Below are 22,582 nucleotides of genomic sequence, written 5' to 3'. Positions count from 1 at the left end.
CATTCCACAGATCTACTATATAACTATATTGTAGCGTTAACAAAGTACAAGGATAGACGTGGGTTTGGTAAACGAATCTTTATTAAACAAAACAAACTTCCAAGTGTGTGGCGGCGTGGACTTCCAGACAGACCGGGCGTGCGTAATGGCCATGTCCGAGCCTCGCGCACCGTTCGCGGACAACCACTCGGCCGAGCGCCGGCCCCCGACTCACTAGAGTAGGACCGGGCGTGCGTAAAAGCCATAATAGTTTTTCAAACCTTCTATGTCACTCCAAATCCTTAATTCCTTCAAACTCTTTGTCCTCCGTGTCACTTAGAAATGATCACTGCTAATGATGCCGGCAGTCCTTGTGTGGGCACGTTTGTATGTAAACAACCGCCGCGCCGCGCTACTGACGTCACTTGAAATAGTAATCCATTGGTACATCACGGTTCTCCAAACTTTCTTTCTGCTGCTCGATTACTGTTTTCAGCTGCATATCCTACAACTTGAAGTTTGTAACCTGCAAAATATGAGTTTCTTTTTGGTGCCATTTTTCTTAAGCCCACCCAGTTGATGAGTCACGGCCAACGGTGAAATTTAGAGCGCCCTCATCCAGTTTCGTCTGAAAATATAATTTTTTTTGGTTGTTTTATCAAAGTCAAAGTCTGCTTTATCGTTGATTTTTTTTTTTTTATATACTAAGACACGCGAAGAGATTGAAATTACGTTTCCACTATCCCTTGGTGAGATAGTACACATATGCATACAAGCAACACAAAAAAAAAAAACAAGAAGGCACAAACAATGAATAAATAAGAGTGTTGAATAAATGATAAATAAACAAATAATAATTATAAATAATAATAATAAATATAATAGGAGCAAAAATGGAGCAAGTGTACATACAGCAGACAGTGGACTTGGATATGGTGCTTTAAAGTGTTAATTGCTTTATTTGATGTTTTCTCTATTTTTTATGTTTTGAATATGTTCAAGATAAAGATATAAAAGCATGTGAAGTGATCAACTATACTAAAAATAACATGGGAAGTGGTCAACTATACTTGTAAGTGATGTCTTAATGATCAAGTAAAAATTTGTGAAAAAAAAACATATATAAGTCGCTCCTGAGTATAAGTCGCCCCCCCATCCAAACTATGAAAAAAACTGCGACTTATAGTCCAGAAATTACGGTATATATTCTCCTCCTCTGTCTCCCCCATCTCCCACTACTCCTATTCCTTCTCCTCCTCAGTCTTCTTCTCCTACTCCTACTCATATTCCTACTCCTCCTACTCCTTGTTCTCATTCTCAGACTCCTTTTTCTCCTCCTTCTTCTCGTTCCCCTCCTTCTTCTCCTTTTCTTGCTCCTTCTCCTTATTCTCCTCTTCCTCTTCTCCTTCCCCCTACTCCTATGTCTATGTCTACTTTTACTTCTCTGTTGACCCATCTTTTTCAAGACCTCTGTCCTTCTACCTGGCATTCTTTTAATCAACTTCTGAACCAAATCCTGACTGATGGCTTGAGGTTTGTCAGAATTTGTGGGTTTTTGTTGTTTACCTGCCTCTTGAGGATTGACCACAAGTGTTCAATAGGATTTGGATCCGAGGAGTTTTCTGGCGAAGGGCCCAAAATCTTTCAAATATTGCGGATATATTTGGTGCATCGTGTTTTTTTTTTGTGGCGTCACTTGGAGCGCAGGGCTTTGTCTACCCATATGACTTTACAGCACACTATTGGCCGGTAGAGGGGACGACCAATGGGAACATGTTGATCTGTATCCTTGCCACTGATTGGCTTAGAACTGTAAGAGCAGTTCCAACCACGTTTTAGCTCAGCCTCGTGCAGTCGCGCTACGTATCCACTATTTCACTTCGTTCGCGTCAGCGGAATCAGCAGCAACTCTGATCTGCACTTCGCTTTGTCCCGAACGAGTTTGCGGGTGGTTAATGCTATAATGATAGCTGCTATACGCACGAGGCTATTTCATCTCCAAATAGGCTGCTCTGTTAATGTTTCAAGTACATTTACGGATCCATATGGAAAGGAAACATAGGTAAGCAGTACCAATGTTAGATCGAACTTTAGTCAGTTCCGATCATTTTATAGGAGATAGTTTGAGAAACGCGATTGTTTACAGAGGGCTCATTGGTTATCGGTTAGTGGATGCATACCGCACCCCTAGTCAACCTCAGTTTGTTGCCGTTAAGCTTCTATTTTGTGCGCCTTTCTATCCGGTGCACCCTATATATGAAATAATTTTTAAAATAAAAAATTTAATGAGGGTGTGTCTTATAATCCAGTGCGCCTTTTGGTGCGAAAAATACGATATTTACTCTTATTTATTTTCGTAATTTTTTTATTTATCTAAAGAAATAAGAATGTTTCCGAGAGTCAGTTTGACTTTAAAATGTTTACAAAAGTGTTTAAAAATACAGTAAAATGTCAAATATTGTAACAATATACTTTCTCTGAATCGCGGATTTTCACCTGTCGCGGGTGGTCTTGGAATCAATTATCAATTATCAGGTCTATCCTAAATGCAAAATATGCAAAATAAAATAATATTCCGCCAAAGCAGTGTTCCCTGAGTTGCTTCCTGGTTATAATGGTGATCCCTTGGACAAAACCAGTTGAAAAGTTATGATTTAAAGAATGACTTGGCAGAGCTCAACAGGAAAAGTGCACAAAGCAGTCATAAATTAACACAGAAGGCGATATTTCAAACCTCAAAAATACTTTTGGCATGTATTTTCTCATCATAGCTTTTAAGCATTGTGTGTTTTCTTGTTCAGGACATCCTACCTGCTTGTTGTAACTGTTGACCGAAATGCGAACAATGCATTGCAGGACAGCGCCGAAGCATTTCAACAAATATCGCAATAACAATGACAAAAAGAAGTGAACAAAGCTGTACAATGGCTGACTGACCACCCTGCTTTTTTTAAATGACATAATTTGATTAACCGATTGCCAAACATGTATTTTTATTTTTAAGCATGTTGCTACGGGTCTTTCTAAGAACCTTGGTGGGTTGCGCTGAAAAAATCAACAAAATGCTTAAAATACTTTTAGCGATTAGTTTTACTCTAAAGATGGTTGGCCAAATTTAATGAATCCCTTCACAGTAATGGTGAGTTGAAAAGTGTAAAAATCAATATGGACATTTTTCTGAATGAGTTGTTTAAATGTGAAATCTAAATATTTATTTTTGAAAAGGTCAGAAAACAGATTTATTCTTCATATCTGATTTTTGTTTTTTGTAAAATATAAAAATATATAGGCCTAAGGTAAATTGATTAAAAAGTTTGAGAAATGTTATTTTGTACATCTCAAAACTTAATACAGTGCTTTGAGGTGCAAATAAATGCTGATGTTACAAATATTTAATATACTGTACTTATGAGCTCCTTGTCATGGCTGATGTCATCTGTAAAGTTAAAGTCCCAATGATCGTCGTCACACACACATCTGGGTGTGGTGAAATTTGTCCTCTGCATTTAACCGTGTGATTTTGATCCATCCATCCCCTGGGGGAGAGGGGAGCAGTGAGCAGCAGTGGTGCCGCGCTTGGGAATCATTTGGTGATCTAACCCCCCAATTCCAACCCTTAATGCTGAGTGCCAAGCAGGGATGCAATGGGTCCCATTTTTTATAGTCTTTGGTATGACCCGGATGGGGTTTGAACCCACAACCTTCCAGTCCCAGGGCGGACACTCGACCACTAGGTCACTGAGTTGGTTGCTGTACCTGATTCATTTGCGGTTTTGTGTGTATTATGTACACAGGAGTGCTATTACTATTACGAGAAGTGAAGCTACTGTTGGCCATCTTACATTACCAAAGTCTAAGCTCGCCTAATTAGAATACATTGATCTCTCTGTGGCGTTTTCATTTTGTTTTCTGTTGCGACTTCAAAAGTGCCACAGTGTGTGGCCTACGGTTGAACAAATAAGTCTTAAAGAAGCTGTAAGCTCAGAATGTCATCGGTAAAAATAAATTCATCAATTCTCTCGAATAATGTACAGTAGAACCCCGGAACCCGCCTCTGAACTCATTATATTCGGTTTTCAATGCAAAATGTCGGGAAATCTTTGTCTTTGAGGAATAGAGGGGCGATAATAAAAACGGCTAGACCAAATGTAGCCACCGGATTTTTCTTATGGAAGGGCATTCCCCTTCCAAACACTGACACCCCCCACCCTTAAAAAAAACAAAAACACAGCTTTGACGATCATGAAATCACATTATCTGAGATCACTGTTCTGATCTAAAACTGCTAAATCTTTCAACCCTACTGTCAAGGGCTTTGTCCCATATATAAGTTGTGATATGTCCTCCGTATTCCTCCAAATTGTTATCAGTTTTACATCTGTTTGCTGCCATACCTTTCCAGACCTTCGCCTATCAGTGATTTGTGTTCATTGAGCTTAAGGTTTTTGTATCTATATTTGTAGGTATCTAACCCAGGAGTTGCAAAGAGCTGTGAGTGGAAGGGGAAGCTCCGTGTTTTGTCAGACATTGCATCAAGGGAAATGGAGACTTCACCCAGGAATTTCTTTCCTCTTCTTTTCCAGTCATACGCCATGTAAGTTTCAGCTTGACTGTGTGAAAGGGATGACTTCAGATTTTTAAAACAGAATGGAGTTTGTGTGTTGGAATGTGTTTTTTGTCTGTGATTATTTTGGTTTACCGTGTTTTTCGCACTATAAGTGCACTTAAAAACTTAAAATTTACTCAAAAAACCACAGTGTGCCATATAATGCAGAGCGCCTTATATATGGATCAATTGATGAATTTGTTGATCCATACTGGTTGTACACAGCGGTCTGCCAAAATATTTCAGTACGTTTTCGTACGACTAGTAAATTACAAGGTCGCATCGCTTCCCAGCATTATGGCAACCGTGGTCAGGGGGCGTCACTGAATAGCTGTTGTACCCGCGAGGCTATTTCATTTCAAAATAGGCTGTTCCGTTAATGTTTTTGAGTACGTTTACGGATCAGTATCCAACGGAATCATAAATAAGCAGCACCAATGTATTAAATCAGTCTTTAATTGGTTCTGTTCACTTTTATGGGAGAGAGTTTGAGAAATGTGATTGTTTACAGGGGGCCGCCATGACACGTTGCTGAGGCACATGGGAGTCTACGAGCTGAGGCTCATGGGTGTTTGCGGGTGGGTAATGCTATAACGATAGCTGCTATATGCACGAGGCTATTTGATTTCAAATTAGGCTGCTCCGTAAATGTTTCGAGTAAATTTACGGATCGATATGGAAGGGAAACATAAGTAAGCAGTACCAATGTCTGAGATCGAACTTTAGTCGGTTCCGATCACAATTATAGGAGATACTTTGAGAAACGCGATTGTTTACTGAGGGCTCATTGGTTATTGGCTAGTGGATGCATACCGCAACCCTAGTCAACCTCAGTTTGTAGCAGTATAGCTTCTATTTTATGCGCCTTTTACTCCGGTGCGCCTTATATATGAAATAATTTCTAAAATAAGAAATTCAATGAGGGTGCGCCTTATAATCCATTGTGCCTTATGGAGCGAAAAATACGGTATTTGTTTTGTTTTGCTGATAGTATGACTGCTGTTTTCCCTTTAATATCATCATCTCTATTATTGTAACATTCTTTGTCCACTTCTGTCCTACTCACTCCCTCCTTTTGAGGCTTGGCAACGCCCATGCCTCACACCTTGACAAACTTTTTGGGAGAATGCGTTCTTTACTACATACGATTCCATCATCATTTAATTTGACTTTCTTTCCAAAACGCTTCTCAATTTCTCAGTTCACACATCTTCTACATGTGTTACTGGTTCTCCAGTTTTTTCTCTAGTTAATTATCAATCCAAAAGCTACGTGTTTCTTTCTAACATTCAACCTGCTCAAAATCACTTTCATCAAAGTCGCTCTACTAATTTTCCATAGTAGTCGCCAACGACTTCAACTATTCAACCTTTCATTCAGGCAATCATTCATCAATGCTCATCATATGCATCTCACTCAGTCTCCAAAAAGGAGTCTTCCTATCACATTGGTCCCAATTCATCCAAGCTCACCACACAACATTCATATATCATTTTCAACTCAGGTTTCCTGGTAGAACAATCCACCAATTCAAAAAAAACTAAACCAAAACAAACAATTGGCAAATTAATCTGAATTTTTTCTTTGTTTTTAAATTTGAAGAACTCAATCTCTCAGATTTAGCTTGCATTTAGAATTTTGTATAATTTTATAACACAACCAATCAATTATTCCTATTAAATGTAGCATTGCAAAATCTTAAATTCACAATTTAGCTTCTTCCAATTCCTGAAAGCATGTTCTGTCGTTTTTTTTTCCTTCGAATTTCTCATGTGGGCTCGACACTTAACATGCACTAGTGTGGATTAGTTTCTGCTCGCAAACAGACTTCTCTCTTTTCCTCTCATTTTTTTCTGTCAAATTGTTTCTGTTCTGCGGTGTAAATTGAATAGACAACAGTCTAGCAAATTTCTTTATACTAAAAGTTTAGCCAATCTTCATCAATTTGGGACTTTAACTTTAACACATACGCACACACATGCACAGCTCTCGCGTGCGGAAGGTAGGTCTCAGCAACAATGATTCGTCACAGGCTGGCCATTTCCTGTGGTCGATCATGAGCTGGTCCCTCCCATGCACACGAGAACAGCACATTCTAATTTTATTTATATATCTTCTAGAAGCAAGTCGTATTTCTTTACCACTTGATTTGCATATTTTAACTTTAGTTTAACACAATTTGATCTCTAGTCATGTGTAATTTGCCACCTCAAAAATGTTAGAGATTTGTTCACTCCAACTTATTTTGCAAGAACCACACGGGAGACAAGTAAGTCCTTTTGGACACCTGCAGGTGGAGAGTCCATTCGTCGCTGTGTGTGCAGCGATGTTCGAATAGAGCTCTGAACTCTCCTTCCTGCAAGAGGATATTTATTAAGAGAAACAGAGTGGGGGTATGAGTGGGCTGAATAGAAAGCCCTTGTCCTCTAGTCTAAACATCTCAGGGGATGTTTTACAACCTTGTGATAAGGAGGACAAGGTAAGGTATTTATTACCTGTTGCATTCCAACATAATCCTATGATAAAGATAACCTGGAAAACCCTAACAAAAAATATTATCATTATTATTATTATTATTATTATTAAACTCCTCTTGCCCCTCGCTTGAGCCGCGGCTTGAGCTGCGGCCTTGCACCCGCTCACAGGGGCCTTATTGTCTCCTGGTCTGACAAACACTTCTGACCTCATCAGTTTTCATCTTTCTAGCTTTTGTCTCTTGAATTCGTTCTCATCTCTTTGTGAAGATTTCAACCACACTCTAGCACTTCTACCACTTCTTCCACATTTCAAATTTCCTTGTATTCCATACATATTCTTTCACTTCAGCATGTATTGCATACAATTAAGAAATCTACTTGCCATGAACTTCTCATCTCAAAGAAGAGCAGAGCAAGAGATTTACCGTTCTTATTTCCCATCTTAATTTTAGTAGTTTAAGGTTTTACAATTTTTTTTCAATTTTTTTTCTTTGAGGATCCTCATTGCAGGTTTAAATTGACCTTTCAACAGATTACTAGCCTGTTTTATTGCCGTGGATCAACGCTAGAACTGCTTTTTAGTCAGTTTATCCTACCAGTCACACACTCAATCACACAAACTCCAGCGCTTTTTTAGGCCTATCCAGGGATGGGTGTAAAACCCTCCCAAACAGCTTTGGAAAAACGGACAAAAGAAAAAATCTACGCCCTTCTTCAATTAAGAAAAAGAAGCTCTGTTTTTCTTAGCACGTTCCTTCCACTGGGACTCTAACCCAAGCCAGATCCCTCAGCTCGGAAAAACAGACAAAGAAGAGTCTACACACTTCTTCGATGAACGAAAAAGAAGTTCTGCCTTTCTTAGCCTGTTTCTTCCACTGGGACTTGAACCCAAGCTGGCTCTCGTGCACCTCTACGTGTTACGCGTTTAACAACACAACACAACTTCAGGCCTTTAACTTACTTGTCCCCTGGTTCGTTGCACTGCCGGGTCCCGTCAATTCACCTCTGTCAGATGAAGGCAGACCTAAGATGCTGGCCCAGCGAAGAATTCTCTTCCCAGGACTTTCTTCTCCAGGTCCTCCTAATGGACGCTGGCTTGTCGACAATGCAGCACGTCCTCCTTCGTCAGCCAGATAGCGGGTATGAGGTATCCCGGGTTTCGGCACGAAAATGTTAGAGATTTGCTCACTCCAACTTATTTTGCAAGAACCACACGGGAGACAAGTAAGTCCTTTTAGACACCTGCAGGTGGAGAGTCCATTCGTCGCTGTGCGTACAGCGATGTTCGAATAGAGCTCTGAACTCTCCTTCCTGCAAGAGGATATTTATTAAGAGAAACAGAGTGGGGGTATGAGTGGGCTGAATAGAAAGCCCTTGTCCTCTAGTCTAAACATCTCAGGGGATGTTTTACGACCTTGTGATAAGGAGGACAAGGTAAGGTATTTATTACCTGTTGCATTCCAACATAATCCTATGATAAAGATAACCTGGAAAACCCTAACAACTAAACTCTTCACATACTGCGTAGCGAGTAACCAGTGACTTCTTTTCTACCCAAGAAACGTCATACCACCACTCGCTGATAGATGTAGATCCCCTATGGATGTCTATGGTTGGGCATTGAGAACCGGCAATCGAGGAGACTATCATAGCAGTTTCTCCCGCAATTGTTCAGATTTCAGAATGTCAGTGTCAAATTTTGAGTTAGTTTGTCACGTGGAAGAAGCGTGAAGAACAAAGGATTGTTTGAAATTGTGTGTGTGTATGGCGTGCAGCGCGTCCTTCAGCCGAAGCTGCAGTGCGGGTGCAAATTCCCTGCAACTGGTCTCCACTGGTTACTCCTCTTGATGAGCCGCTTTGCCTGCTCCACGCCACCGCACACTACCATGCGCAGCGTGTGATGGGGACTTACGTACGTGCACCGAGCCCTTCCCAGCTGCTTCACCCGCTGGGACCTAAGTGGCTGCAGTCCCCGTCTGGGGTCAGCAATCCTTGTAGTAGTGTGGTTCTGGACTCTAAGACCGAAACCGTTAAGTACATGTACCATATTTTTCGGACTAAAAGTCGCTCCGGAATATAGGTCGCATTAGCCATAAAATGCACAATAACGTAAAAAAAACATGTATAAGTCGCTCCGGAGTATAAATCGCATTTTGAGGGAAATCTATTCGACAAAATCCAACACCAAAAACAGACATGAACGAGCAACAACAGGCTAAACGATAGGTATGCTAACGTGATATAAACACAAACGAAGAGCTGAGAACGGGCCTGACGTAACATTCAGAGTTATTCAAATAATGATTACATAAATAATGTAATGTCAACAATGCCGGCCGGGTGCGCGCCACTGACGGCGCTCTCACTTTAAAATATTCCACAGGCCCATATAACGATATATAAATTATAAATCAAATAACTACTATATAAGCAATAATATTATCAAACCATCTGTGTCACTCCAAATCATTAAATCCATCGATCGTCCTTTGTGTCAACAATGCCTGGTGCGCGCCGCTGATGGCGCTTGCACTTCAAAATATTCCACAGGCCCATATAACGATATATAAATTATATATCAAATAACTATTCTATTAGCAATAATATTATCAAACCATCTGTGTCACTCCAAATCACTAAATCCATCGATCAAATTCCTTGTCCTTTGACAACAACGCCGCGCGTGCGCCCTGACGTCAGACTCGTCGTTATTCCACAAATCTAGTATATAACTCTATTGTAGCGTTAACAAAGTACAAGGAAATATGTGGGTTTGGTAAACGGCTCTTTATGTAACAAAACAAAAGTTCAACGAGCCAACAACTACTGAACTGTAACAATAAAAACATAGAGAAGTTGCTACACAAACTAAAATATATCAAATAATTATAACATAAATAGTTCACCGACACATGGCCTGAAGCACCGGCGTCGACTTCCAGGTCTGTGGCGGCGTGGACTTCCATCCCCGGAGCTGGCACTTCCAGCCACGTAGGTGGAAGAGAGCTCCATAGAATAGGACCGGGCGTGCGTAAGAGCCATGTCCGAGCCCCATCCGCCGTCCCGGACAGCCACCCAGCCGAGCGCCGGCTTCCGACTTCCATCCACGGAGGTGAAAGAGAGCTCCGTAGAGTAGGACCGGGCGTGCGTAAAACCCATAATAGTTTTTCAAACCTTCTGTGTCACTTCAAATCATTAAATCCTTCAAACTCTTTGTCCTCCGTGTCACTTACAAATAAACCCGCTAATGATGCCGGTAGTCCGTGGGGCCCTTAGTCATCTTCGTCATCCCGTGATCAAATCTTTGTCCTTTATGTAAACAACCGGTGCGCCGCGCCGCTGACGTCACTTGAAATTCAAATTACAGTAATCCCTTGCTACATCGCGGTTCGTTTATCACGGTTTCCCTTTTTTATTTTTATTTTTTTAACTTTGAAAATTTGTGAAAAAATTCACATATAAGCCGCTCCTCAGTATAAGTTGCCCCCCACCCAAACTATGGAAAAAAAACGCGATTTATAGTCCGAAAAATACGGTAATGCCAACATTTTGGCAACAAGTTAAACTGGGACAAAAACAGTAAGCAAACACACAAATGCACATACCCGTCTTATAGCATAAACAACTGCAGCACATACACCACATGGTTCCATAGACTGGATAAGCTGGGTTTTCACGGCAGTATTATCGGCCCAAATCTAGCCCCGAATCTTCCCTCCTGACATTCATAGGTCTACTCCATTTCTAGTACTGGCTCCAAAGATAATCTCAACAGATAATCATGCTGTGTGTGGTGTCCTCAGGCTGATTTCGGCCCCTTTGAAAACCCTCCGACCTCAAATCGGGGATAATCAGCATGTTCGATTTTTTTTTTTTGGCCTGTCTTGACACCATGTACGATGTCCCCTGAACAGGTACGGTTGACAGTAATGTGCAGCCAATCAGAGAGGGAGGTGACGAGGCGTGCGGAAGCGCGGTGGGCAACCGAAGTCAAAACAGTGGCGCAACAGAAACTCGATGCTTACGCTTATGCTTACGCTTTCTGCGCTCCTTTGACCAATGCACGTATGAGTGAAACACATTAGTTTTTATTTTACCATTCTTGGTGGCGTGACAGAGCCATTTTATTTTTATTGTTTATAGCAACTTTAAAATATAACATTTTTCACTGGGCCCGATGACTGCGCAAAATTTGGTGAGCTTTTGTAAAATGCCATCCTTTACGGAGTAGAAAACCAATAAGGACCTCAAAGCGGCTGCTGCTCAAGCCCTAATTATACAAGTTAAAAATATTCCCTGAGTAACTCAAAAAAGTTCACAAAGAGTAAAAAAAAAATCATGAAATAAAATTACAGAAGTTCATACAGTTTGATCAGATATAACTAATTTTGTTGTTGCTGAGAATCAGAATGAGAATCGGTACGAACCGGAATCAAATTGAGGAATCGGAATTGGTACTGCATGCATCGTTTGAATTTGTACGATTCAGGGTTGGGAATCGTTTGAATTTGAACAATTCCAGTACCAATTCTACCGTATTTTTCTGACTAAAAGTCGCTCCGGAATATGGGTCGCATTAGCCATAAAATGCACAATAACGTGAAAAAAAAACATACAAGTCACCCCGGAGTACAAGTCGCATTTTGGGGGAAATTTATTCGCCGAAATCCAACACCAAGAACAGACATGAACGAGCAACAACAGGCTAAACGATAGGTATGCTAACGTGACATAAACACAAACGAGCTGAGAACGGGGCTGACGTAACATTCAGAGTTATTCAAATAACTATTACATAAATAACACGTTTATAAAACCATCTGTGTCACTCCAATCCGTTAAATCCATCGATCGTCCTTTATGGAAACGATGCCGCGTATGCGCCGCGCCGCTGACGTCTAAATATTCTAAATATTCCACAGACCCATATAACGATATATAAAGCATATATCAAATAACTATCATATAAACAATATTATAAACCATCTGTGTCACTCCAAATCATTAAATCCATCGATCAAATTCCTCGTCCTTTGTCAACAACGCTGCGCGTGCGCCCTGACGTCAGCCTCGTTGTTATTCCACAGATCTAGTATATAACTATATTATGGTGTTAACAAAGTACAAGGAAAAACGTGGGTTTGGTAAACGTCTTTTTATTTAACAAAACAAGCGTTCAACGAGCTAACAAGTACTGAACTGTAACGATAAAAACATACACGTTGCTAAACGAAATAAAATATATCTAATAACTATAACATGAATAGTTCACCACCACACGGCCCCAAGCACCGGCGTCGACTTCCAGGTGTTTGGCGGCGTGGACTTCCATCCCCGATGGTGGCACTTCCAGCCACGGAGGTGGAAGAGAGCGCCATAGAATAGGACCGGGCGTGCATAAAAGCCATGTCCAAGCCCCATCCACCGTCCCCGGACAGCCACGTGGCCGAGCGCCAGCCCCCGACTTCCATCCATGGAGGTGAAAGAGAGCTCCGTAGAGTAGGACCGGGCGTGCGTAAAAGCCATGTCCGAGCCCCATCCAACGTCCCTGGACAGCCACCCGGCCGAGCGCCGGCCCCCGATTTCAATCCACGGAGGTGAAAGAGAGCTCCGTAGAGTAGGACCGGGCATGCGTAAAAGCCATAATAGTTTTTCAAACCTTCTGTGTCACTCCAAATCATTAAATCCTTCAAACTCTTCGTCCTCCGTGTCACTTACAAACAAAGCCGCTAATGATGCCGGTAGTACGTTGGGCCCTTCGTCATCTTCGTCATCCTGTGATTGAATATTTGTTCTTTATGTAAACAATCGCCGCGCCGCGCCACTGACGTCACTTGAAATTCAAATTACAGTACTCCCTTGCTACATCGCAGTTCGTTTATCGCAGTTTTAGGTTTTTTTTTCCGTTTTTTTTTTTTTTTGAATTTGTGAAAAAATTCACATATAAGTCGGTCCTCAGTATAAGTTGCCCCCCACCCAAACTATGGGAAAAAAAAAACGCGACTTATAGTCCAAAAATTACGGTACTTCTTTGATTTGATTCCTGTTCCTCGCAATTCTCGATTCCGATTCTCAACAACAACAAAAACTTGTTTTAGGACAGTTGTTTATGGTATGTGCTTTTGTTTGTTTACTCAATGTTTCAGTCCCAGTGTGACTTGTTTGACTCAATGTAGGCATTTGACATGTTTAACCAATTTGGACTTCAGGTCCAACTGCACCAGTTCACAGGCTAGATGTCGGCAAAGCAGCATGCAGGATTGCTGAGGCCATGTAAGGCGACCGCTGCCGCAACTGACTGCGGGGTTCCAGCAGACGACGTAGCTGAGGAGATCCGTGGGAAGGTCCCACCGCGCGGAGTCACCGCTGTGGCCCACGTGTGCTAGCGTGGAGCAAGCAGAAGGGTGGGTCAAGAGCAGCCACCAGTGGAGATGAGCTGCTGTCCACTCGCGCTGCAGTTTCGGTGCCAGAGAGGGGATGTGCACCTCATGCACACATTTTCTATCTTCTATTGAGCCTTATTTGCTCGTGCTTCTTCCACCCAGCTAACTAGGAACCTAACAGGTCTTCTAAAATCTGGACAATTCCGAGACAAAGGGTCTATACGATCCCTGGTTCTTGATGCCCAACCCTACCGTACATAAATACTGAGATGCAAAATGGCAGTCGCCATTGTGTGCAACTTGTGCAATGAGAACACAAACCCAAAACAACTCACCTCAAAGTTCAAGCAACCAATAACCTTTCTTGACCACAGTACGCCCCCTCAAGCGTTCCGGGAAAGTAGATAAAAACCTTGGTCATTAGTAAGTCCTTAGGAAGAAAATATATTTTTTATTCACAATAAATAAATCTTAATGCTCTGCTTCATTGTGACATGTACGGTGGTCACCTGATATGCGACGAGGAGAAAAGTAGTGAGCTGGTTGTTCGAATTGCCAAACAGAATGAACTACTTTCTAGTGCCATATATAGTGTGGGACTATATAGTGAATGAGGATTTAAGGGATAAGGGTGGAGGTTTTGACATAGCTTCTGTCTTCATTCCACCTTCTCTCTGCTTGGCCAATCCACACTCGTACTGCTTTTCCATGTTGTATGCTGTATTCTGCTACTACTATATATTGTCTGAAACATGATCTGGTTGATTGCTGCCATCTGCTGACCGTTTTTTTAATGATTTACATCACAGACAAGCATGAGCCATACTTGTCAACTTTCCTGATTTAGAGAAACAGGGAGACGGGGTTGAAAATTGGGAGTCTCCTGTCTGTCCCCCAATCTATCATTTCTCCCGTTAATCTCTCGATTTTACAGTGAAGTACAGTAATCCCTCGCTACTTAGCGGTTCACCTATCGTGACCTCGGTGCATCGCGGATTTATGAAAACAAATATTGCGGATACATTCAGTGCATCGTATTTTTTTGCGGTGTCACTTAGAGTGCAGGGCTTTGTCTGCCCATATACTTTACAGCACACTATTGGCCGGTAGAGGGGATGACCAATGGGAACATGTTGATCTATATCCTTGCCGCTGATTGGCTTAGAACTGTAAGAGCAGTTCCAAACACGTTTTAGCTCAGCCTCGCGCAGTCGCGCTATGTATCCACTATTCCACTTCGTTCGCGTCAGCAGAATCAGCAGCAACTCTGATCTGCACTTCTCCTTGTCACAAATGAGGCAGGACAACCAAATGCAGCACAGGCTCACAAAAAGTGTCAAGGAGACAAGGAGAACTGGAATGCCGGCAGAGCAGGACGATGAGGCAAGCCAATGAGACGGTCAGAGAACACAGATGGCGATATTTCAAACCTCAAAAATACTTTTGGCGTGTATTATTTCATCATAGCTATATTGCAGATATGCAGCTTTGTCTGCCCATATGATCTTACAGCACACTATTGGCCGGTAGGAGACCAGTGGGAACATGTTGATCTGTATCCTTGCCGACGATTGGCTTAGAGCTGTAATAGCAGGGTTAACCAGGCTTTATCTCAATCTCCTGTTACGTATCCACTCCTCCACTACATTTGTGTCAGCAGAATCAGCAGCATCTCTGATTTGCGCTTTGTTTCATTGTCACAAACGAGGCAGGACGACCAAATGCAACATGGGCTCTTTATTTGGGGAAGGTTAAGGGAAACAAGGAGGTCTGGAATGCCGGCAAGCTGACAAGCCGGTCAGCGAGCTCAAGTCGTGCGTCGCTACTTAAAAAGTATTTCAAGATTTAATGAACTGTTTAAAAGTATGATAGTGTTTAAACGTAAAATTATCAAAATCTTGTGCGGATGCCCTCCCATTGGGCTGCAGGGGCGCGTCAGCCGGTCAGCACGGCAAGAGCATTGCATGTTTATACTATGAAATGACAAGCTGGTCAGCGAGCTCGCGTGGTGCGGCCATCTCATAACACAGAGGGTCAAAGCAAACGAGAATCAAGTGGCAAGCGTGCGTGTCAAAACAGACAAAACTGTGAGGACAAGAGCAGAGCGGAGCTGTGACACGTTTACACTTTGAAATGTTGTAAAGTGTTTAAAATATAATAAAGTATTTATATAAAAGCGGCAATCCCCAAACCCGCTGGTGGACACCAGCGGTAAGGGATGCCGTTAAGCTGAAGAAGGAGTCCTATCGGGCCGTTTTGGCCCGCGGGACTCCAGAGGCAGCTGACAGGTGGCGGTTGCTGAGGCAAAAACCCGGGCGTGGGAGGAGTTTGGTGAGGCCATGGAGAATGACTTCCGGACGGCTTCGAGGAAATTCTGGTCCACCATCCGGCGTCTCAGGAGGGGGAAGCAGTGCAACGTCAACACTGTTTACAGTGGGGATGGCGTGCTGCTGACCTCGACTCGGGACGTTGTGAGTCGGTGGGGAGAATACTTCGAAGACCTCCTCAATTCCACCTACACGCCTTCCATTGTGGAAGCAGGGCCTGGAGACTCTGAGGCGGACTCTCCAATCTCTGTGGTCGAAGTCACTGAGGTAGTTAAAAAACTCCTCAGTAGCAAGGCCCCGGGGGTGGATGAGATCCGCCCAGAGTTCTTAAAGGCTCTGGATGTTGTGGGGCCTTCATGGCTGACACGCCTATACAACATTGCATAGACATCGCGGACAGTGCCTCTGGATTGGAAGACTGGGGTGGTGGTTCCCCTCTTTAACAAGGGGGACCGGAGGGTGTGTTCCAATTACAGGGTAATCACACTTCTCAGCCTCCCTGGTAAGGTCTATTCAGGGGTGCTGGAGAGGAGGGTCCGTTGGGAGGTCAAACCTCGGATTCAGGAGGAGCAGTGTGGCTTTTGTCCTGGCCGTGGAACAGTGGACCAGCTCTACACCCTCGGCAGGATCCTCGAGGGTGCATGGGAGTTCACCCAACCAGTCCACATGTGTTTTGTGGACTTGGAGAAGGCGTTCGACCGTGTCCCTCGGGAGGTTCTGTGGAGGGTGCTTCGGGAGTATGGAGTGCCGAGCCAACTGATAAGGGCAGTTCAGCCCCTGTATCACCGATGCCAGAGTTTGGTCCGCATTTCCGGCAGTAAGTCGAATTTGTTCCCAGTGAGGGTTGGACTCCGCCAAGGCTGCCCTTTGTCACAGATTCTGTTCATAATTATTATGGACAGAATTTCTAGGCGCAGCCGAGACGTTGAGGGGGTCCGGTTTGGGGACCTCAGCATCGCATTGCAGACGACGCGGTGCTGTTGGCTTCTTCAGGCCGTGATCTCCGGCTCTCACTGGAGCGGTTCGCAGCCGAGTGTGAAGATGAGGGTCAGCACCTCCAAATCCAAGTCCCTGGTCCTCTTTCGGAAAAGGGTAGAATGCCCTCTCCGGATCGGGGATGAGATCCTGCCGCAAGTGGAGGAGTTCAAGTATCTTGGGGTCTTGTTCACGAGTAAGAAGAGGATGGACCACGAGATTGACAGGCAGATCGGTGCAGCGTCGGCAGTAATGCGGAGTCTGTACCGGTCCGTCGTGGTAAAGAGAGAGCTGAGCCAAAAGGCAAAGCTCTCAATTTACCGGTCGATTTACGCTCCTACACTCACCTATGATCATGAGGTATGGGTCGTGACCGAAAGAACGAGATCCCGGATACAAGCGGCCAAAATGAGTTTCCTCCGCAGGATGTCCTGGCTCTCCCTTAGAGATAGAGTGAGAAGCTCGATCATCCGGGAGAGACTCGCTGTAGAGTCGCTACTTCTCCAAGTTAAGAGGAGCCAGATGAGGTGGCTCGGTCATCTCATCAGGATGCCTCCTGGACGCCTCCCTGGGGAGGTGTTACGGGCATGTCCCACCGGTAGGAGACCCCGGGGACAACCCGGGATGCGCAGGAGAGACTATGTCCCTGAGCTGGCCTGGGAATGCCTTGGGATCCCCCGGGATGAACTGGATGAAGTGGCTGGGGAGATGGAAGTCTGGGAGTCCCTCCTAAAGCTGCTGCCCCCGCGACCCGACCCCGGACAAGCGGAAGAAGATGGATGGATGGATTTATATTAGAGTCTTCTACGGATATCCTCGCGCTGGGCCGCGGGGACCTATCAGCGGGCCAGCATGCTGGAGCATAGAGGAGCCTGACACGTTTACGCTTCATAAAAGGTTCATAAAAGTATAGTGTGGCTATTGTAACAATATATTTACTCTTATTTATTTTCTTATTTAAATAATGTTTCTGAAAGTCAGTTTGATTTTAAAAGTTCATAAAAGTTTTGTGCGGATATTGTAACAATATATTTACTCTTATTTATTTCTTTATTTTCTTTATTTATTATAATAAATAATAACGTTTCTGAAAGTCAGTTTGACCTTAAAATGTTAAATAAATTGTTAAAAAATAAAAGAGTTTAAAAGTACAATTAAGTGTTTAAAAACACAAAAAAGGTTCATAAATCTTTTGTGGATATTGTAACTGTATTTTCTCTACATCGCGGATCTTCTTCACCTATCGCGAAAGGTCTTGGAACCAACTATCTGCAATAAACGAGGGATTACTGTATAAATTAAATTTAATATGCCATATAGACTTTAAAAATAGTGACCATCTCATCAGAATTTGAACTCTTGTTTACTAGGTGGTGATGCCTCTATCATCCCTACGAATGGAAGGCAGCACCCAGCTTGCACATCTGACACAACTATGAAGAATGATCCGCAAAGAGTAGGAGGAGGCCTGAAAAGAAAAGGGGAACATATTCCACGGCAAAACTCCAAGCGGTCCTTTCTAGAGGAAAATGACCCTGAAGAGACAAAACAGGAGGATATTCAAGAATCAAAGCTGCTTTCTTCCTTGTCTTCATCCTCATCTACAAGTGATGATGAGCCTTTACAGAGCACATCTGCCAAAACAGAATTTGGTAGTATCTTACATGCTTCAACTTCAGAACAGCTGATTATGAAAACCAGTGCTCATTCAACTATTAGCCCTATGATCTTCACCCTGTTGAAGTCAGAGGTTTATGATGTTCACAGAACAGGAGCCAAGTCTGTACTAGGTGGCCTTGCTGACTCTCTTCAACCAGGCATCAGATACCATAACACAGGATTACTGCGGGTTAAGCCTGGTCGAGGAGTGTCAACCCTGTCTCTTTCATGCAGTGATAAGCTAGCTCGCTGGGGAGTACTCGGCTTCCAGGGTGCGCTTCTTTTCCATTACTTGGAGGAACCACTCTACTTTAGCACTGTAGTGGTAGGAAAATGCCCCTTTAGCCACGAGGTCATGCAAAGAGCTTTGATCACAAGGTGAGGCTTACTGTATGATAAAAATACCTGTCATTGTAGTTATTTTCTCAACAGTTTACAATAGACACAATAGTTACCATGATGTATTTTTTATCATTTGTAGTAGACATGATGGACTATTCTGTGCATTTTTTTAAGCACGCTTCACCTGTTCAAATACTGGTTTCAATGTAGAATCTATTTTTTTTTATTGATATTGATGTTTCTCTTCACAGTAATGTTCACGATGTATACAGTCTTGATAGTGTTGAGAGCTCTTGTTCTGCGTTTTTCCTGTTGTATTCAGATGCTCCCATATATCAGATCTCCCTGCTGGTTTCTCACTGTCTCAACCAGTTTTTCTCCAGTCAAATTTGGAGTTTCCCTTCAGCCGTCCCCAGACCGAGCTCCGACACAAGGCTGGACAAGGATGCATCACACCCTGTGGGGCAGGTAGCGTAATCAAGGAATCATATGAGGTGTGTTTGAAAGGTTCCTAGAGTTCCAGAGTGATCACTCGCCACGTCGCGCATCACTTTTCGCGAATGCGCTACTTTGCGGGCTTATAAGTGACTGGAGAACGATGTTTAAATACATGCTGATAGCGCGGGCTTGCCTACCTCTGAGCGATGTGCGTTACTGCAGACACAAGCGCGGGAAGAGTGGCAGCCAGCCTGTCACGAACAAGGCAGGACCATGTCCAAGACGGACTGTTTATTTAGGAAATGTGAAAAGAGGAAAAGGGGAAAAGGGAGACTAGAATGGCAGTGGAGTGGACTGATGAGCCGGTCAGCGAGCCTGTGTCGTGGATTGTGGTGGCATCTCGTTACACATCGGATTAGGAAAACGGGAATCAGGTGGAAGGCATGCGTCTGTCAAGGCAGACAGACAACCAACCAGGCAGGAAAAGGTGAAAATGGAGGCTAGAATGCCAGTAGAGTGGGTGCACAAGGCAACTGATGAGTCAGCAAGTTTGCATCGTGAGTCGTGGTGGCATCTCGTTACACAGCGGGTCAGGCAAACCGCGTGTCAAAGCAGACGAAATGGCGTGAACTGACTGACCCACGACGAACGGCATCTATACCTTAATCAGCAGGTAACACCGAACAGGTATCGCGCAGTTACGTATTGGAGATGTCCGTCCCCGAGGTCTAGCGCTGAGGCCGTCAGCCGGCTAGCACAGCGAGAGCGGAGATGTGACACAGCCGCACACAAAGAAAAACGCACGGCTGTGCAGAAAGGTTCGGAAAAAAGCACGTAGGATAAAAGCACTGCCGTCCAAGATTCGGGACAATAGTGCTTTTTTTCCTATGTGTGCCGGACCGCGGCAATGAGTCCTGATAGCGCAAGGCGTGCCTCTGAGCAATGTGCTGAGGAGTGTGATTCCTCTGTAGTTGAAACACACCCTACGGTCCCCCTTTTTAAGAAGGACTGTCAGTCCAGAGGTACTGTGCCCGATGTCCACGCGATGTTGTAGAGGTGTGTCAACAAGGATAGCTCCACAACATCCAGAACCATTAGGAACTCCACTGTTGGAGCCTTGCCCACCTCAGAGCCCCCAGGGTCTGCTTCCTCAAAGCATGTCGTTGGAACTGTTCAACTCTTCAAAGTACTCTTCCCACCGATTTACAAAGTCCCAAGTCCAGGTCAGCAGCACCCCATCTCCACTATTCAGTGTTAATGGTGCACTGCTTCCTCCTCCTGAGACGCCGGATAGTGGACCAGAATTTCCTCAAAGCTGTCCGGAAGTCATTTTCCATGGCCTCACTGAACTCATCCCATGCCCGTGTTTTTGCCTCAACTGAAGTTGCATTCCACTTGGACATCAAGTATCTCTCGGCTGCCTCCAGAGTCCCACAGGCCAAAAAGGCCCCTTAGGACGCTTTCTTCAGCTGGACAGCGGGTTCAGGGGTTGCCACCATGACAGGCACCTACAACCTTACAGCAACTGCTCCAGTCGTCCGACTCAACAATGAAGGCACGGAAAATGGTCCACTCAAAGTGTATGTCCCCCGCCTCCCCCAGAAGTAACACTCTCCAGCACTTCTTCTGAGGTCTCCAAAAAGTGTGGGCACTTTGAACTGCTGTTTGGTGCATAAACATAAATAACAGTCAGGACCTGTCCACCCACCTGGAGGCGGAGGGAGGCTACCCTCTTGTTCACCGGGGTGAACTCCAGTGTACAGGTGCCTAGCCGTGGAACAATAAGTGTGCCCACACCTGCCAAACCTGCTCAGCGCCTCTCACCGTGGGCAACTCCAGAGGGGGAAGAGAGTTCAACCTTTCTCAAGAGGACTGGTACCAGAACCCAAGCTGTGTGTGAAGGCAAGTCTGACTATGTCTTGTTGGAACCTTTTTGTCTCGCACACCAGCTTGGGCCATAAAGGTGACATTCCACATCCTTAGAGCCAGCTTTTGTAGCCGGGTATCGGACAGCTAAGGCCCCCGCCTTTGGCCGCCGCCCAGCTCACTGTGCACCTGACCCCTTTGGCCCCTCCTACAGGTGGTGAGCTCATGGGAAGGGTGATCTACGATGCCTTTTTGTGCTATGCCCAGCCGGGCCCCATGGGTGAAGGCCCGGCCAGCAGATGCTCGCCTTTGAGCCCCACCTCCAGGCCTGACTCCAGAGGGGGCCAGGGAAAACTGAGTCCAATTTTCTCTATCGTTATTAGATCTGAGTTTTTAACTTATGAATTACAGTATCTCATACAAAGAAAAGTCTGCTTGTGTGTGTGTGTGTGTGTGTGTGTGTGTGTGTGTGTGTGTGTGTGTGTGTGTGTGTGTGTGTGTGTGTGGGTGGATTGGTTGGTTGGTTGGTTGGTTGGTTGGTTGGTTGGTTGGTTGGTTGGTTGGTTGGTTGGTTGGTTGGTTGGTTGGTTGAGCACATATGGCAAACTCCACTCCATGCCTTCCATTACTTTTACTTTAAGAAAACACAATATTTACACTTGAAGATGTATTGATTACTCCTGAAGTTACATTTGTAGTAGTTCATTGTGTTATCTGTTGGTCTACACTTAATGGCACTGTTGAGTCCAAAATGTTTTGCAAATTTTCGTGTTTACCAATTTTCATGGAAAAATATTAACAAAATGTTAAAGTATTCCCCAAGTATTAGTTATTTGTCAGTACAGTTGCTCTAAAACTGGCAGTTCAAAAACTATGTAGTCATGCTATGATGAACATTTTTGTATATTATCAAAAGTCAGAATTTTGATATTGTGATGACACAACTTGTCCAAGAGTGCTGCAAATGAGATCACTTAAATGAAACAGAAACAGGTGTTTTGACTGCCTTTGATAATCCAAGCACATTCCTAATTATAAGCGAACGTGTGTAAATATGATTCATTGTTTATTCATTTCAGCTGTCAGTTGGTGTAAAGTGCCTGTGCAGCCACTTGATGTCACTGCTAACGGCTTCAAACAAGGAGTTGTCAAGAAGGCACTGGGTACAGCTAAAGCTAGGTAGTCATACAGTACTCTCATACAAGAAAAATAAAATAATTTTAATTTTTGTCCCCATTTGTCTCTCATTCTCTCTCTCTCTCTCTCTCTCTCTCGTTCACTCGCACACTAGGTCTGCCCTGTGTAAACTTGAACTTTTCCATTCATTCCTGTCGCTGGTGAGGTCCACTGACGCTTCGGCACTTCCTGACTCTCTCAGGTACTATATACTCTTTCGATGATATATATGAGTGTGCGTGCGTGCGTATGTGTGTGTGGGTGCGTGTGTGTGTGCATGTGTGAGTGCGTGTGTGTGTGTATTTACACATATATACAGGACTATCTCAGACCGCAGTTAAATGATCAACTTTG

At 43.8% G+C, this 22,582-nt stretch overlaps 1 protein-coding gene and 1 long non-coding RNA gene across 14 annotated transcripts in view; one reads left to right on the top strand and one right to left on the bottom strand.

Annotated features, from left to right (window-relative positions):
- The window catches only part of adat1 (adenosine deaminase tRNA specific 1), a 103,758-nt gene that overhangs the window by 45,152 nt on the left and 36,024 nt on the right, over nucleotides 1-22,582 (top strand). For 7 of the 10 annotated variants that reach the window (XR_015858911.1, XR_015858910.1, XM_088377787.1 and 4 more), the window contains exons 4-8: nucleotides 4,443-4,573; nucleotides 18,118-18,784; nucleotides 19,071-19,216; nucleotides 22,132-22,231; nucleotides 22,344-22,430. Coding sequence is in view for 8 of the 10 variants with exons in the window: in XM_088377787.1 (XP_088233913.1) it covers nucleotides 4,443-4,573; nucleotides 18,118-18,784; nucleotides 19,071-19,216; nucleotides 22,132-22,231; nucleotides 22,344-22,430 (1,131 nt within the window). In the remaining 2 variants the exon portion in view is untranslated. The remainder of the gene's footprint in view (nucleotides 1-4,442; nucleotides 4,574-18,117; nucleotides 18,785-19,070; nucleotides 19,217-22,131; nucleotides 22,232-22,343; nucleotides 22,431-22,582) is intronic. The other 3 variants (XM_088377790.1, XM_088377789.1, XM_088377791.1) reach the window with 1 other exon arrangement.
- Nucleotides 1-22,582, bottom strand: part of LOC148395952 (uncharacterized) — a 64,958-nt gene that overhangs the window by 19,006 nt on the left and 23,370 nt on the right. The window lies entirely within an intron of this gene.

This window comes from Syngnathus floridae, chromosome 6 (assembly GCF_059516105.1).
Source record: "Syngnathus floridae isolate MCC-2025c chromosome 6, RoL_Sflo_1.0, whole genome shotgun sequence".
NCBI classification, from domain to species: Eukaryota; Metazoa; Chordata; class Actinopteri; order Syngnathiformes; family Syngnathidae; genus Syngnathus; species Syngnathus floridae.
The sequence above is the reverse complement of the archived record's forward strand: the minus strand, read 5'-3'. Positions and strand labels throughout refer to the sequence as shown.